Source organism: Aedes albopictus, chromosome 1 (genome assembly GCF_035046485.1).
Source record: "Aedes albopictus strain Foshan chromosome 1, AalbF5, whole genome shotgun sequence".
NCBI lineage: Eukaryota > Metazoa > Arthropoda > Insecta > Diptera > Culicidae > Aedes > Aedes albopictus.
The window spans coordinates 116,650,226-116,665,709 of NC_085136.1; the positions used below are offsets into that span (position 1 = coordinate 116,650,226).

The 15,484-nt window shown below is 40.9% G+C and overlaps 1 protein-coding gene across 1 annotated transcript in view; it reads right to left on the reverse strand.

Annotated features, from left to right (window-relative positions):
- LOC109402212 (obg-like ATPase 1) overlaps positions 1-15,484 on the reverse strand; it is a 106,715-nt gene that overhangs the window by 21,126 nt on the left and 70,105 nt on the right. The window contains exon 5 of the mRNA XM_019674844.3: positions 8,077-8,252. Coding sequence (XP_019530389.1) covers positions 8,077-8,252 — 176 coding nt within the window. The remainder of the gene's footprint in view (positions 1-8,076; positions 8,253-15,484) is intronic.

Below are 15,484 nucleotides of genomic sequence, written 5' to 3' on the forward strand. Positions count from 1 at the left end.
GACCTGGAACCGCTTCCAAAGTACCTTAGCCCAAACACCTGGAGTGCCAACCGGCACATCAGGATCGATGCCAGTAACCTGATTATGGCATACTGGTAAACGCAAACGACAACGGACTACGGATTATGGATCGGATGGCGACGATGGGCTGACATTCGTGCTGTTCTGCTCCCTGAGTAAGGAATGGTGACACCTACTTGAAACGGCGAGCGGGCTAACAGTACGTTTGCCTCCGTCCCGTTAAAACCTTGGCAGGCCTCCAGGTACGTTCAATACTCGCACCTACAAAGGTGTCTAGTAGGCTCAGATGGAACATTCCTGACCTACGCTAATCCGGCTCTGGACACGTACCCCATGAAGGTACGCGTTCAACCCTCGCTTGGCCTCCCTGCTTTGCAAAGATAACCAAGGGATCATAAGCGACTACTACAACGAGTGGAGATAGTGGCCCGGAGTGGGGACCCAACAAAATGGAGAATCTAACGAATATCGAAGTCGAGGAGGACGCGAACACGTTCCGAAGAAGCGAGAGGATGCAGAGATCACCAGTGACACCGCTGGAAACCGCAGCGATCGCTACCAGTAGCACAATCCGAAGCGAGCTCCAAGGAAACCAACAGGAGCTAGGGTCTTCGAACCAGCGAGTGTTCACACCGACGCCGAAGAGCAGTGCTGCTCAAGAGTCGGGTCTGGGTGAGGTGAGGAAGAAGGTAACTGTACGAGTTTGTGAAGGACAGACACAACGTGCACCTGAAAATTAAGCAGATGGTGATGAACATCAAATCTGCTGTTATAGCTGCCGAACGAGAGCAAAAGGCACTCAGATTGAGAGCTAAAACAGCCGAAAAGACTGCAACGGAAGCTGCAGGAAGAGCTACGGCGGAAACTTGGGAGACGCCTAAGAGTCACCGCTCGGAGAAAAGAGGTAGGGACACGCCTGGAGACGAGGAAGCCCCGAAGAAGCAGAAGAACGATCAGTCGCGCGTCGACAATCAGAGAAACGATGGAAGAGACAGTGGATGGCGCACCGTTGAAAGCCAACGAGTTAAGAAGAAAAAGCGAAAGGAAAAAAATAGAAAGGAAGACGGAACCGGAAAAGAAAGAGAAACTTCGGCCATCTAGGAGGAAAATCAGAGGTGATGCCCTCATTGTCGAAGCGAGCGACAAGACAACGTACGCTGCGCTTCTCAGGAAGGTGAGGGAGGATCCGAACCTTAAGGAGTTGGGCGAGAACGTGGTTAAGACACGGCGCACGCAGAAAGGCGAGATGATCTTCGAGCTAAAGAAAGATCCAGCTGTTAAGAGCCTGGATTACCGGGAACTCGTCGCGAAATCCCTGGGCAGCGATGCAAATGTCAGGGCTCTTTCACAGGAGGTGGTGATCGAGTGCAGGGATCTGGATGCGGTCACGACAGGAGAGGAACTGAGATTTGCCCTAACCGAGCAGTGTAAGCTGGATGTTCCGGTGCAAATTCGGTTAAGGAAAGCGTTTGGAGGCACCCAGACGGCGGCGATTCGCTTATCGGTTGACGCTGCAAACAAGCTGGTGGAGATCGGCAAGATAAAAGTTGGTTGGGCGGTGGGCACTCTGAGAGCCACTCCTCGAGTTGCTAAGCAGATGGAGAGATGCTTCCGGTGTATAGAGTTCGGTCACCAGGCGAGAAGTTGCAAGGGCCCTGACAGGTCCACATTGTGCTGGAGATGCGGCGGAAGTGGTCACGTTGCTCGAGACTGCACGAAGCAACCGAGGTGTATGTTCTGCAAACCGGAGGACGGAAACGATCATTCGACGGGTGGCTTCAAATGCCCGATGTACAAGAAGGCGAAGGCAGGTCAACAATGACAATGATGGAGATAACGCAAGCGAATCTCAATCATTGCGATGCAGCACAGCAACTGTTGTGGCAGTCGACAACGGAAGCCAAGTGCGACGTCGCAATAATTGCAGAGCCGTACCGAGTTCCTATCAATAACGGTAACTGGGTGGCAGATAAAGCAAGGATAGCGGCAATCCAAGTTACAGGCGGGTTACCCATTCAAGAAGTAGTGGATAACGATCATGAAGGTTTTGTTATCGCCAAGATCAACGGTGTCTTTGTGTGCAGCTGCTATGCACCCCCAAGGTGGACCCCTGAGCAATACAATCGGATGTTGGATCTACTAACTGATAAGTTGATAGGACGTGCGCCGGTTGTTATCGGCGCGGACTTCAACGCTTGGGCGGTGGAGTGGGGAAGTAGGCTGACCAACGCAAGGGGTTATTGTCTGCTGGAAGCCTTAGCGAAGCTGCATGTAAAAGTGTGCAATGAAGGCTCTGTGAGTACATTCCGTAAGGACGGACGAGAATCTATTATTGATGTGACGTTCTGCAGCCCGTCGCTGATGAACAACATGAACTGGAGAGTAAGCGAAGAATACACGCACAGTGACCATCAGCCCATCCACTACAGCGTCGGTCGGCGGATCTCCGCTCTGCCGAGCACCCGGAGGACCTGCGAAAGGAAGTGGAAAACGAAGCAGTTCGACAAGGAGCTTTTTGTCGAGGCACTTCGGACAGACAGCGACACTCCCGCTATGACCGCTGTGGAACCACAGCACTGCACAACATGAGGATCCCTGAGTATCTGTGCAAGGTTCTGAAAAGCTACTTCCAGAATCGAGTCTTGGTCTACGAGACAGAGATCGGTAAGAGTCACGGCAGGTGTGCCATAGGGCTTCATACTCGGCCCAACGTTGTGGAACATTATGTACGACGTAGTGTTAAGACTCGAACTATCCGGGTAGTCAAGATCGTCGGTTTCGCGGATGACGTCGACTTTTAGATAACCGTTGAGACCCTGGAAGAAGTAGAGCTGCTGATGGCGGAGACGATTGGTTTCATCGAGGCGTAGATGAGTGAACTGAAATTGCAGATGGCTAACCAAAACATAGGGGGGGGGTCAGCATGGGCGAAACTATGGGTTTTTGCTAGGGGTTGCACTACAAACAAATATGCATTAGTTCATCCATTCATTACAGAGAAACAGACGTCACACTCACATCGATCACCTTTTTAACGGTTGATTCAAATATTCAGTAGTAGGTCGATTGGCCACTCGCAGCGCTGGTATCGTTTTTGCTCCTGTTTGACGTTTGCTTACTACCGCCATCTAGTGGCGGCCCGGCCAAGCACAGTAGGGGAGACTGAGGAGACTTGATCCCTGGGGAGACTTGTTCCCCCCATATTTGCTCGGAATCAATAACATTTTTCTTCTAGCATAATTTTTCCAAAACTACTCCTGGACAAACGACTATGTTTTGACTACAAGTACATACATTGCATTATTTTTTAACGGCTGATTGTTTGTTTTCAGTCCTTCAGAAATCTTTTAGGCGATTCCGAAAAATCTCAATAACTTTGTGAAAATTAAACCAAATCGTGTCAAAATTTCACAGCACATAGTTTAAATAAAATACTTTCAAACTTATTTATCCAAATCAGGCTGTTGTTAACATATTTGAATTAATTCAGCTTAGTATACACAACAGTGACATGGGGAGACTTGATCCCTCGAGGATTACACACACATTATACAAGAAAAAAAAAATTAAATTCTATTCGGAAGCCTCTATTTACTTGGAATTCTGGTCTATTCAACGATAAAATATGTCAGATAATTATAACTTTATTTCAAACCAAGAAAAGGGGGATCAAGTCTCCCCATTTTAAAAATACGGCATATCCTTAAAAATTTAAGGAAATCTTAAAATTTCAAACACTCCATATTCATCGAAAACACAAGAAAACTCGAAAAGAAAATGAATAGACTCTGGAATTATTTTCCCTTTAAATAAACCATGTGCTCAAAGGGGGATCAAGTGTCGCCCATTTTTGAAAAATACATCATAAGACATGCCTCCATAAAAACACAGTTTTGAAAACTTTAACAATAATTTAAAGGCCTTCTGTTGTGCATTAACTTGCAATAGATGTTTACCTGCCATTTTGTACGGAAATCGGATCTAGTTTTGTGTTTTTTCTTAAAGTTCAGGTAAATTAAGAAAAAGGGATCAAGTCTCCCCAGTCTCCCCTACATTTAGCATTGGGCGATTACGTTTTGGTGACGATGTTTTTTCATTAAATTTGTTCTAAGTGTAACGTCTGTTTCTCTGTGCATTCATCATTCATCGCCCCATATTTGACAGCAATGTATAAAAATTCTAGGGGGTGCCTGGCAACCCCGGCACCCACGGTAGTTTCGCCTATGGTGGTCAGTAGCGTGGTTCAAGAAATCGTTTTTGCTCCACACCGCTTATTCGATTCGTGACCAGATTCTATGCCTTCTCCCAAAATTTGAGCTCATTTGGTTGAAAATTGAGACTGCACAAGCCCTTCAAAGTTTGTATGGGAATTACTATGGGAAAACGATGTTTTTAATTCAATTGCCCGTAGTATTTCTCCAAGTGCCCTAGAGGGTTAGTTACTAGCTTTTTGGAGGCAATCACGCTGTGGCGCGAAATTGTACTGAGCGTATTTAGTAGCTTTGCTTCCTTGTAGTTTGCCTTGACTACCTCCTACCACGAGTGATAACAAACAAGCGTGGTCACAGGTGTTGGCTATCATATCAGTGCTGCCACAGTGTTCGAAATCGATGATTTTAGGATCAAAATTAAATAACTTTTTTAAGGTTAGTTCTAGAGGTTTGGCGTGTTCTACAAAGTTTTTCTGCATGTTAAAAGGCGTCTTTTGATAAAATGTAATAAATGATTAATCCCCCTAGAAGTGAGATAAAAATTTTATTTTTTCGAAATATTTTTTTAGAGGTTTGACGTTTTCGGCAAAGTTGTAGCCCATGATAAGAGAACAAAAATCGTAGAACATGTCAAAGCTCCATCTCTTACGGTTTTCGAGATATGGAGCGTTTTGTGCGAAGTACCCCTAAAACTAGTTTTTTCAGTGTAGCTTCAACAGATAAAATCCTACAGTTTTGTGACCTTCTGCAAACTTGTTCAGGACGTCAAAATACACATTTCTTCCAAAGATATCAAGTCATTATATCTTAAAACAAACAAGTTATAGGCAAATTCATCATATTTTAAGGTGTACTTTCACCTTAAGTAACTATTTCCGGCGCAAAATGGCGCAGATGGCTCAGTCGGTAGTTGAAAGATTAGACTTTTTACTACCACTTGGGGGTGGAAACCCTCGTGGGCAATAGTGGGAAAGGTGGTTTAAATACATGACAAAAACTTATTATTTTGCCTGTAATACAAGAAAAATAAATAAAAAATTAATAATTTAGGATCCCGCAGTAATTTTTACTGCATTGCGTACTTTCCAGCAATATTTTACAACATTTTTGAGCATGATTTATTTATTTATGTACTTAAATTAGCGACACTTTACGCCAAAGGTGCATTCGTGTCGTTTTTTAGCATTGTTTTTACCTAACAGAATATTTTATTCATGCTTTTGAATTCATTTTGTTTACTATCTGATGATCAGGCAATTTCTGATAAAGTTACTTTAAAATTACCTATTTGAAGTTTTTTTGGGGCAATATTCAAGTTATGTAGCGCTAGAAATAGGAAGAAGGAAATATTAAACAGTTCAAGATGTGCAACAAAACACAGAGTAGATTTTTTTTCATCTATTTATATTTATATTTGTATTTATGCTTTTTCGGTAATCCACGAGTTTGACTTACACCTGGGAAGCAATTGAAATATATCAGATATAAGTCAATAAAATACAGGGTGTGAGAAATAATGCGATGGTTTTTTTATTTCAAATATTATTTTAAATCTCTTGACGTTAACCAATTACATGTTTTGATGTCCCATCGTCTGCATCATGAGTTGATTGAAGTATTTTTCATATTTTTACAGCACTTTTCACAAAAATCGAGTTGAAAATATTTTTTTTTATCAAATTGATCATTTGATATAAAAAGATCTACTTTATTTTCACCAGAAAATCGTCAAAATATTTATTGAAGAATGTAAAATCACAACTACCTTAATAAGAACTGCAAAGGTATTTATCAAAACGCATTTGATATTCTAACCACCGTAGCCATTCAATTGTATGACTAATGGGTAGAGGGTAGGTAGTCATTCGTTTGGGCATAGATACGTTGTCATAAGTTTGAAGAAATTCAATACTTTTATTTAGAACTAGCTTTAGTTATAACTCTCGGGAACAATATTTTGTCCTTATGTTTTAATATTTAGTGACAAATACTCACTGGTTTTTGTAAAAAAGTTGTAAAATATTGCCGGAAGAAACACAGTGCAGTAAAAATTACTGTGGGCTTCTTATTTTTTTTTTTAATTTATTTATCTTGTATTACAGGCAAAATAATTAGTTTTTGTCATGTACTTAAACCACCTTTCCCACTATTGCCCACGAGGGTTTCCACCCCCAAGTGGTAGTAAAAAGTCTAATCTTTCAACTACCGACTGAGCCATCTGCGCCATTTTGCGCCGGAAATAGTTACTTAAGGTGAAAGTACACCTTAAAATATGATAAATTTGCCTATAACTTGTTTGTTTTAAGATATAATGACTTGATATCTTTGGAAGAAATGTGTATTTTGACGTCCTGAACAAGTTTGTAGAAGGTCACAAAACTGTAGGATTTTATCTGTTGAAGCTACACTGAAAAAACTAGTTTTAGGGGTACTTCGCACAAAACGCTCCATATCTCGAAAACCGTAAGAGATGGAGCTTTGACATGTTCTACAATTTTTGTTCTCTTATCATGGGCTACAACTTTGCCGAAGACGTCAAACCTCTAAAAAAATTTTTCGAAGAAAATAAAATTTTTATCTCACTTCTAGGGGGATTAATCATTTATTACATTTTATCAAAAGACGCCTTTTAGCATGCAGAAAAACTTTGTAGAACACGCCAATTCTCTAGAACCAACCTAAAAAAAGTTATTTAATTTTGATCGCAAAATCATCGATTTCGAACACTGTGTGCTGACGCGATGCCACTTTTTGCGCGCCAAAGCATGATTGCACCCGAAAAGCTAGTTTTTAGGCCACATTTGGCTTCCACGAATTTTAGCAATTTTTGCTCAACTCCTACAGCATTGGTGTCAAAGAAGAAAATAACCAAAAAACATTGGAGAATATGATGCCGTTTTGAAAAATTCAACTTATTACGTATATTAGGGTGTTCCAGAACGAAATCTATCAAAAATCAACTTTTTAAGGTTTTTCTGATTACAAATGTGAATTACACATTTTTCCTACAATTTTATTGGCAAACGTTGTTTGGAGAACTTGTAGCAAACAAGTATAGCTTTCAATTTGTACCGAAAGAAAGAAATTTTGACAAGTTTTAGTGTAGTTATGATTTTTTGAAGTTCAAAAATAGTCGAAAAACACAAAATCGATTTGATGCACCTCTTAATTTCAATGGATTTGGCTGAAATTTTGACCAGTTACTTCTTTTAGGATGCCAATCAAAATATGAGGGTGGACTTGAGAATCAGAGGACATTTTTGAAAAGGTGGACAGGCCTATTGTACATGGCGTCATGGCGAACACTGGCGCAGTTTTGTGTCGTGAATCACGGACAGTTGCACAAAACCTCCGCATATCGTTCCAATCTATGGCTCATGTAACTTAAAATTCACAAGAATACATGTTTTCAAAATTATGATCTGAAGTCAGATTTGGCATCCCTTCCGCACGCCGTTTTTGTTGTTGTTCGGAAACGAAACGAAAGGAACCAACAGCAACGTGTTAGACAGACACGAGCTAGGTGTTCCTACATCGATATCTATCTGTTTCCATTCATGCCGCTTCTTGAGCATTATCAAAGGATTGTTTGCTGCATCAGCAGCACCACGCGGTCCGCGTGATTTATTGAATGAGTTTTACCTTTCTTTTGCTGCTTGCTGGTTATGACAACCGACATAAGAGGCGTTTAATTGACCTAATAGAACGAGCTTCGCGCCAACAAGGGAAGGGCACTTTCATTTTCTAATTGATTTTTTGGGCATGCTGGTGGTAACAATACAAATGGTTGAGTCACCACCGTTGTATGGCTTTTTAAATCATTTGAATGGAAATTACTACTCACATATTCGGGCTTGATTTTCTTGTCTCCGCCGCGGGTCACCAGCTTCTCCACCTTATCCAAGTTGATCAACAACTTCTCCTCATCCTTCAAACGCAGCTCCTCGGCAATGATGGACAGATCGCGAACTGGGTCTACCTCACCCTCGACGTGCGTCACATCCGGATCGTCGAATGCACCTGGGAAGCAAACACACAGAAAATGGAAAATAAGAGTTGAAATCTACTCCAAATCAACCACAGCGGCAATAAATAAGCGAAAAATCGGATCAAATTTAAATAAACGCAAAAGGTTCGGTCGGAACCCACGCTCGGGAGATCAAAGACCAACCGAGCCGCCAAAGAGTACGAAATGCACCATTTCTCCTTCGTACTGCTGGCTGACCCACCGCGAACCCAGAAACGTAATCAATTTGAAACGATGTAAAAATGTTGCTTTTTCTCTCACTAAAATTACTATCATCAGTGACCAATGGCAGCCCCGGCGGCGGTGCGACTTTTGCCTAAGTAGAAAGAAACCCACAACGAATTCACATCACATGCCACAGAGCCGCAGACAGTGTTGTAGATAGGGTCACTATTGGCGCGCGCGCGCACGCGGTCTTGATCCAACCGCGAAGCGGCGCATGGCCCGGCCAGAACCGATAATGGCTGTGGGAACGTGCCGTTTTTACGGTCCATCACTGACTGGCAAGATTGCGGTTTTCCCGACCGATGCGAAATCTGCAAATCAAACAAGGTCTGAGTTCTGCCGGGCCGCCCTCTCCTGGGGCGGCGTTGGTGGTTTGTCGATCTCCATTGTATAGGAGTAAAAGCGTTGAAAATTGAAATTTTATTCGATTGAGATGAGCGATGGCCAATTGATGATTGAAGGCGGAGAAGATTACATCACTGACTGAGACTGAAAAGGAATACTTCACAATGGCAAATCAGATGAGTAAAAGGGCTTTCTTTTGGACTGTCTTTTCAGGTGGAATCTCAAACAACATAAATTGGGGTATCATTGACTAGTGTGATCATCGATTGGTGTGATCCTCCTCATTTTTCATTGAATCAGTTCACGCTTAAGAAAACATAGTGGCAAATAGAAAATCTAATGTGAAGTGATTACCCGATTTTGTCAGTCTGTGGTATCATTTGAACAAAATCGGAACATTTTCTAATTTGATTTGTTTTCTAATGAATCAATAAAACATTGGTTGAGGTTCGTTAAAATAGCAGTGAGTAAGGGAAAGGATGGAGAGAGGTGGTTTTGAAGTGAATAGTACTTTAAAATATGATTTTTTTTTCTTACACCCCTACACAGCCTTCTGGAGAACATCAGAGCGTTCACTATTTTGAATGCTGGCTACAAAGTGCTATCCCAGATCATCTTCCGACGTCTGTCATCTAAAACGAATGAGTTCGTGGGAAGTTATCAAGCCAGCTTCGTCGACGGCCGGTAGACAACGGACCAGATCTTCACCCTACGGCAAATCCTCCAGAAATGTTGTGACAATCAGGTCCCAACGCATCACCTGTTCATCGACTTCAAAGTGGCATACGACAGTATCGACCGCGCAGAGCTATGGAGAATAATGGACGAAAACGGCTTTTCTGGGAAGTTGACTAGACTATTTCAAGCAACGATGGACGGTATGCAAAACTGCGTAAGGGTTTCGGGTGAACTATCCAATTCATTCAAATCTCGCCGGGGACTGCGACAAGGACAGGACTCTCATGCCTACTCTTCAACATCGCTCTTGGTGGTGTGATGCGACGAACCGGGTTCAACAGTCGGGGAAGGATTTTCAAAAAATCCGGCCAATTTGTTGTGCTTTGCGGATGACATGGACATTATCGCCAGAACATTTTGAACGGTAGCAGAACTGTAGGTACACCCGCCTGAAACGCGAAGCAGCAAAGGTCGGACTGTTGGTGAATGCATCCAAAACAAAGTACATGCTGGTAGGCGGAACCCAAAACGACCGGGTTCGTCTAGGTAGTAATGCGACGAAAGACGGGGATACCTTCGAGGTGGTTGAGGAAGTCGTCTACCTTAGATCCTTACTGACGGCTGACAACAATGCTAGCCGTGAGATACCGTTCCATCAGTGGATGTCGTGTCTACTAAGTATGGGCTCCAGAAGAAGCTGGTCTAAAAAGATTCACCCACGCATCAAGTGCACCATGTACAAGACGCTGATAAGACCGGTGGTCTCCTACGGATACGAGACATGGACCATGCTCGAGAAGGACTTGCAAGCATTCGGAGTTTTCGAGTGACGCGTGTTAAGCACGATCCGAAGCGGTGTGCCGGGACTCAACCCTAATAGCGTGTTTGTTAACGCATCCAGCATTGCTGAAAACTGGTCCATCGGCCACATGGGTGGAGTATAACAACTACAGTAATACATCCCATTGGTCTTCGCTATTGCTAAGCCCTCGTGCGACCTGGAAATTATTTCCTGGATCGGGAAACGGTCGGTTGTACAAATCGCCGCTAGCTTAGCCTTATCCGCTACCCGATTCCCGGTATCGGGTGGGATGCGGTAGGGGTCAGCTAACAGGGCAATGTCTGTACTTGATTCCGAGACTGACTGCCACACCAATTGCTGTGCAGCTTAACAGTGGTTCAGGTTTAGTTGTGTAACCTGCATTATCGTTTTGCAGCACTTCGATCTCCTCGCGTGCCTGGGCATTTAGGCCCGCCCGTCGTGTGGCTCTTGTTCGCCGTGCAAATCAAACATTGTGGTGCCTTTGGGACATCTAGGTCATCCAAACTGTTCTATAATGAAGTCTAAAAGAATAACTTTATGTGTTTTCACCATAGATAATAGTATTGTATAATCTGATGGGGTCCGCGAAGCTATTGAAATCTGAAATCTAATTTAGAGACACTACAAGGGTATTCCAGAGGTCAGCCAAACTACCTTAAAGTTAAGGACTTCAGGTCAACACTCGTAACAACAGCTATACCTGCTATACTGAGTAACGTTGCATATTTATCCGTGGTTATTGAACCAATCTGAAGTCTACTTCTTTATTATACACCTTTGGGACATTCAGGTTCGTCCAAACTGTTCTACAATGAAGTCCTTCAAATGTACAAGAAAAACTTTATGTATTTTCACCATAAATAATAGCAAAACAAAATCTGCAAAGATCCGTTAAGATCTTGAAATTTCAAATGTCATTTAGAAACACTAAGGGAATGTTCCAGGTCAGCCAAACTATCTATGAGTTCAGAACTTCAGGTCTACACTCGTAACCTCAGCTATATCTGATATGCTGAGTAACGTTTTATAATCAATCACGGGGATTGGACCAATCTGAAATCTACTATATATTATTATGAACCTTTGGGACATTGCGAGTCGTCCAAACTATCCTGAAAAAGCTCTTGATAGTAACAGTAGTTAGTCTCACAATGAACTTTAGACTGTAATCTGTAATCCTCCTGGCATATCATGAGTCATTTTATGACAGTTTTGAGATGTTCCAGATCAACAACACTACTCCGGAGACCATAGCTTCAGGTCTACATTTGTGATAATAGATTTTGCCACTACGTTAAGTAGTGTTACATTATCTACTGTACTTACCAAAGCAGTTAGTGGAGCAATACGCGTTGTTATATATTTTTTGCAATTTCTCATCGTAATAGGCTGTTTTACCTTACGCAAATCTGACAGGAAAAGGCCTACTTTCCCACACCAAATAAACAGTGTTGTAATGGTTCATTAAGGGCGGACGGGACGGTCGGGGAAATATCCGCCATTGCTCTGTTGCTACTAAGATGGTAATCTCAGATTCTACTTCATATTTTGCAACAAATACCTATCACTGTGTATGCTCACTTGCAGCGCATATGCTGATTGTTTTTCAGCATCTTCAGTGCGATAGAACTCGAGATTACCATCTACAAAATCGCGAGGCAAATTGTTAGAAAGAGAGGCAAGATAGGAAAAATAACACGGCGTCCCGTTTCACCTTAAAGCACTGATTTGTGTTGCGTAATGAACCATTACAGCACTGGTTTCAGTTTTGATCAACTTCTTGATGCTTTCTGGACGCAGTTTTGAAAAATTGTGACAACTACACAGTAAAACCTGCTATGATTTTCTTAAACAAGGCTATGAACATCAGTGTGCAGTTAGATGGAAAAGTTTTGTTAAAAACTATCCTCAAGCGGTAATTTATGAAATTGCAAAAAAACGTTGTACGCAACTCGGTGCAGAACTCGATTTTTACAGCACTCGTCGTAATTATCCAACTCGGCAAGCCTCGTTGGATAAATGTACGACTCGTGCTGTAAAAATCTTCATTCTGCACCTTGTTGCGTAAACTACTATTTCCCAGCGGCGGTGGCAGCCAATCGTCTCACCGGAATCAGGCTGTCTACTCGAAAATGAAAAGAAGGGCAAATCCCCTACCTACAGTTTGTTCGTCCCACCAAAATCCAGAAAGAACAGCAGAAAAGAAGCAAATATTTTTTTTTTGTCTTTATTAAAGAGATTTTCAGCCCTAGGCTGGTTCATCTCTAGAAGCAAATATGTCCAATGGAGGTTTTAGCTGTTCGATCGCTAAACAACAATGTTACTGGACAGAACAACCTTAAAAAGAAAAATAAAATCTCAAATGTAGTTGACATTACAAGCTGTGTAATAGAGGTTTGATGATTATTTGGCCCTAGATTTGGCCTTCGTATCTACTGACACCAAACCCGAGCAGAGGAGAATATCAAATTAATAACTACAAAATCACATAACCTGTTTTTATATCTCGTTTTGTTATTATAAACTTATCGAGGCATTACTTTGCCATAACATGTTTTGTTGGTCAATCTTATTTTGTTATGATCAAGCTATTGATATACACCCATTAAACCACATTTCAATAATATGTTGTGTTATGGAGCAAATATAGTTATTATTGTATTATTGAGACTGAACAAATATTTGTTTAAAAATGTCATTACATTTCAATATCACAGTTTGCTATTAAAAAAAATTTCCAAATTCGTTGTTATCAAGTTGTTGTTGAACTAACAAAATATGTTATTAAATTGATCTTTCAGGATCATATTTTTGTTATGATATTTGTTATTTTGCCGCTTATGACAGGCAGGTTTATAACTTAATATGTTATGGTAATAACATCAAAATAACTGTTTTCATTGTTCAGTTATTTTTCCAAAATCACGCATTTTGTTATGCGGTTGTTATTCTCTTCTGCTCGGGAAATATCAAAAAGTTGTTTCTAACGCTTAGCGATCTCCTAAACAATAACCTCTGCTTAAAAGAAGGTGAATTCTCTGATTATTTTGTTAGCTGTTTTACCCCAGCAATTTTTTGTACTTCGAAGCTGGTACTGTCAAAGACTAAATAAAAATGAAAAACAAAGCTTTAACCAATTTTGCACGTGAGGTCACTGCTGGTTGAAAATAAAAATATAATAATGATTTTCAGTCATTGTCATGACTATTTTTGAAACCAACGTGCATTAGAAACTGTACTAACAATCTTTCAACACAATTCGGTTGTGTCAATACCAAGGCTAATAAAAAATAATAAATTTAATTTATATTGATAAATACATCATTTTCTGGGAAATGTCCTTTCTAGGAAATGGTTTTCTGGGAAACGGTTAATTCTGGCATGTGGCTTTCTGGCAAAAGTCATACAACCAGGGAAATTTCACTATGTTCTCATAAAAAAAACTTTCAATTCAATTCTAGCGGAAGCAAAATCTCCCGAGCAGTTCCTGAGCACGCTTTCTTGAATAGGGTAGCGAGCCACTTGGGCAGTGGTCGATATTTTGGGCATTCTTCGCTATGACTCAGTCAATTCCAAACCAATTGACTTGAAATTTTTTACATGGCTAGATACTGTACGTATCTCACCGTGTTCCAAAAGTATTCCGGAAATCCGTATTTTTTATCCCAATATTTGTTAACGAATACTTTACGTCAAAACAATGATTTTACTTGAATATTTGAACAAATATTGTTACAGATGAACTATTTACGCGATCAAAAGACAATATATTGTAAATCAATAGTTTTTAATTGGTTGTTGACAACTCTTGACAACTCTTGAAACTAGTAATTGACAATTGGAATATAATAAGAAGTTGTCAATCACATTATAAAATCTATTGCATCATATCCACCGATCGGGATGAGCCTGCATACGGCAGAAAATTCCTAAATAAAAAAGAAAAAAAAATCATATCAACCGAAAACGATTTCTCTCGAGTGAAAAACATGTGAAGCACATATAAGCAGCTATGAAAAAAGAGAGGGTTGAATATTCTTTCAGACATAATATCAAATTATTTAGGATTGTAATTGTAATTGTAATTGCTCAGTCCACACCCAGGCCGACAACTGTCAGCCCATCTGCTTGTAGGCAGATGTGGACCTACAAAGCCTCCCCCGTTAACATGTCCTACACCGAATTAGCACACCGGGATCTTCCACAGGCAGGCGCTGGCGTTACCAGTCCCAACAAGTGTCAGATACATTAAATAGATGGGGTAGAGGATATACGAAGATGTGGGAAAAGGATGGGAAGAGGCAGAAATGAAGAGATAGTAGAGAGGTTTCGATTTTGTTGCTGAAACGAGAAAAAGAAAGAATGATAAAGAACATTAGCGATATGTTCATAGATTTTGATTTGGTCGATAATTTCTCATCTATTTTGTTTCCATATCGTTGCATCGGTGACCATTTTCATCGCCTTTCTAGTTTTTGTTGGGGCCATCTCGCGTTTTTTCGTCATGTCCTCTTTGCCGGTTGGCGACGTTCGGGATGTAAGTAGAAAAGCATGCATTTAATATGATTAGTACGACAGTAATTGTGATTGCTCAGTACTTCCAGCCCATTTGTCCGCAGTACATATCAGGCATCCCGTTTTAACAAGTCCTACACAGAATTAGAAACCCGGATCTTTCACAGACAGTCCTAACTAGTGTCAGATTAGTTCAATTGAGGATAGGAAGCGGCAAAATGAGAAAACAGTAGAGAGGTTTGGTTCATTGGTAGCTGTGTTCATGTGATGTTTGTCTGACATTGAAAAACCGTAAGCGTTTAACTCTCCACCCCAAATTTAATACCGGAAAAATATCTGATCAGATGTATAGTTTGGCAATTCTATGTCCACATTGAAATGCTTTTGTTCATACATCTTTATCAAGAAGGAATAATGTTGTTTACTGTTATAAAATAATTCAGTTAAAGGACAGCTAATGTATTGTAATCCAGAATAAACCTACAGAAAAAGTCTCAATGAAAAGTTAACTCTAGTTCAACTAACTACACAAACTAAAAAGTTTTATTATATTTTACCAATGATTTCATCCTAATCTTGACCCTAACATAGTTAGCGCTTAGTGTAAGTGAACGCCGGTTATGATTTTGGTTGGACAAT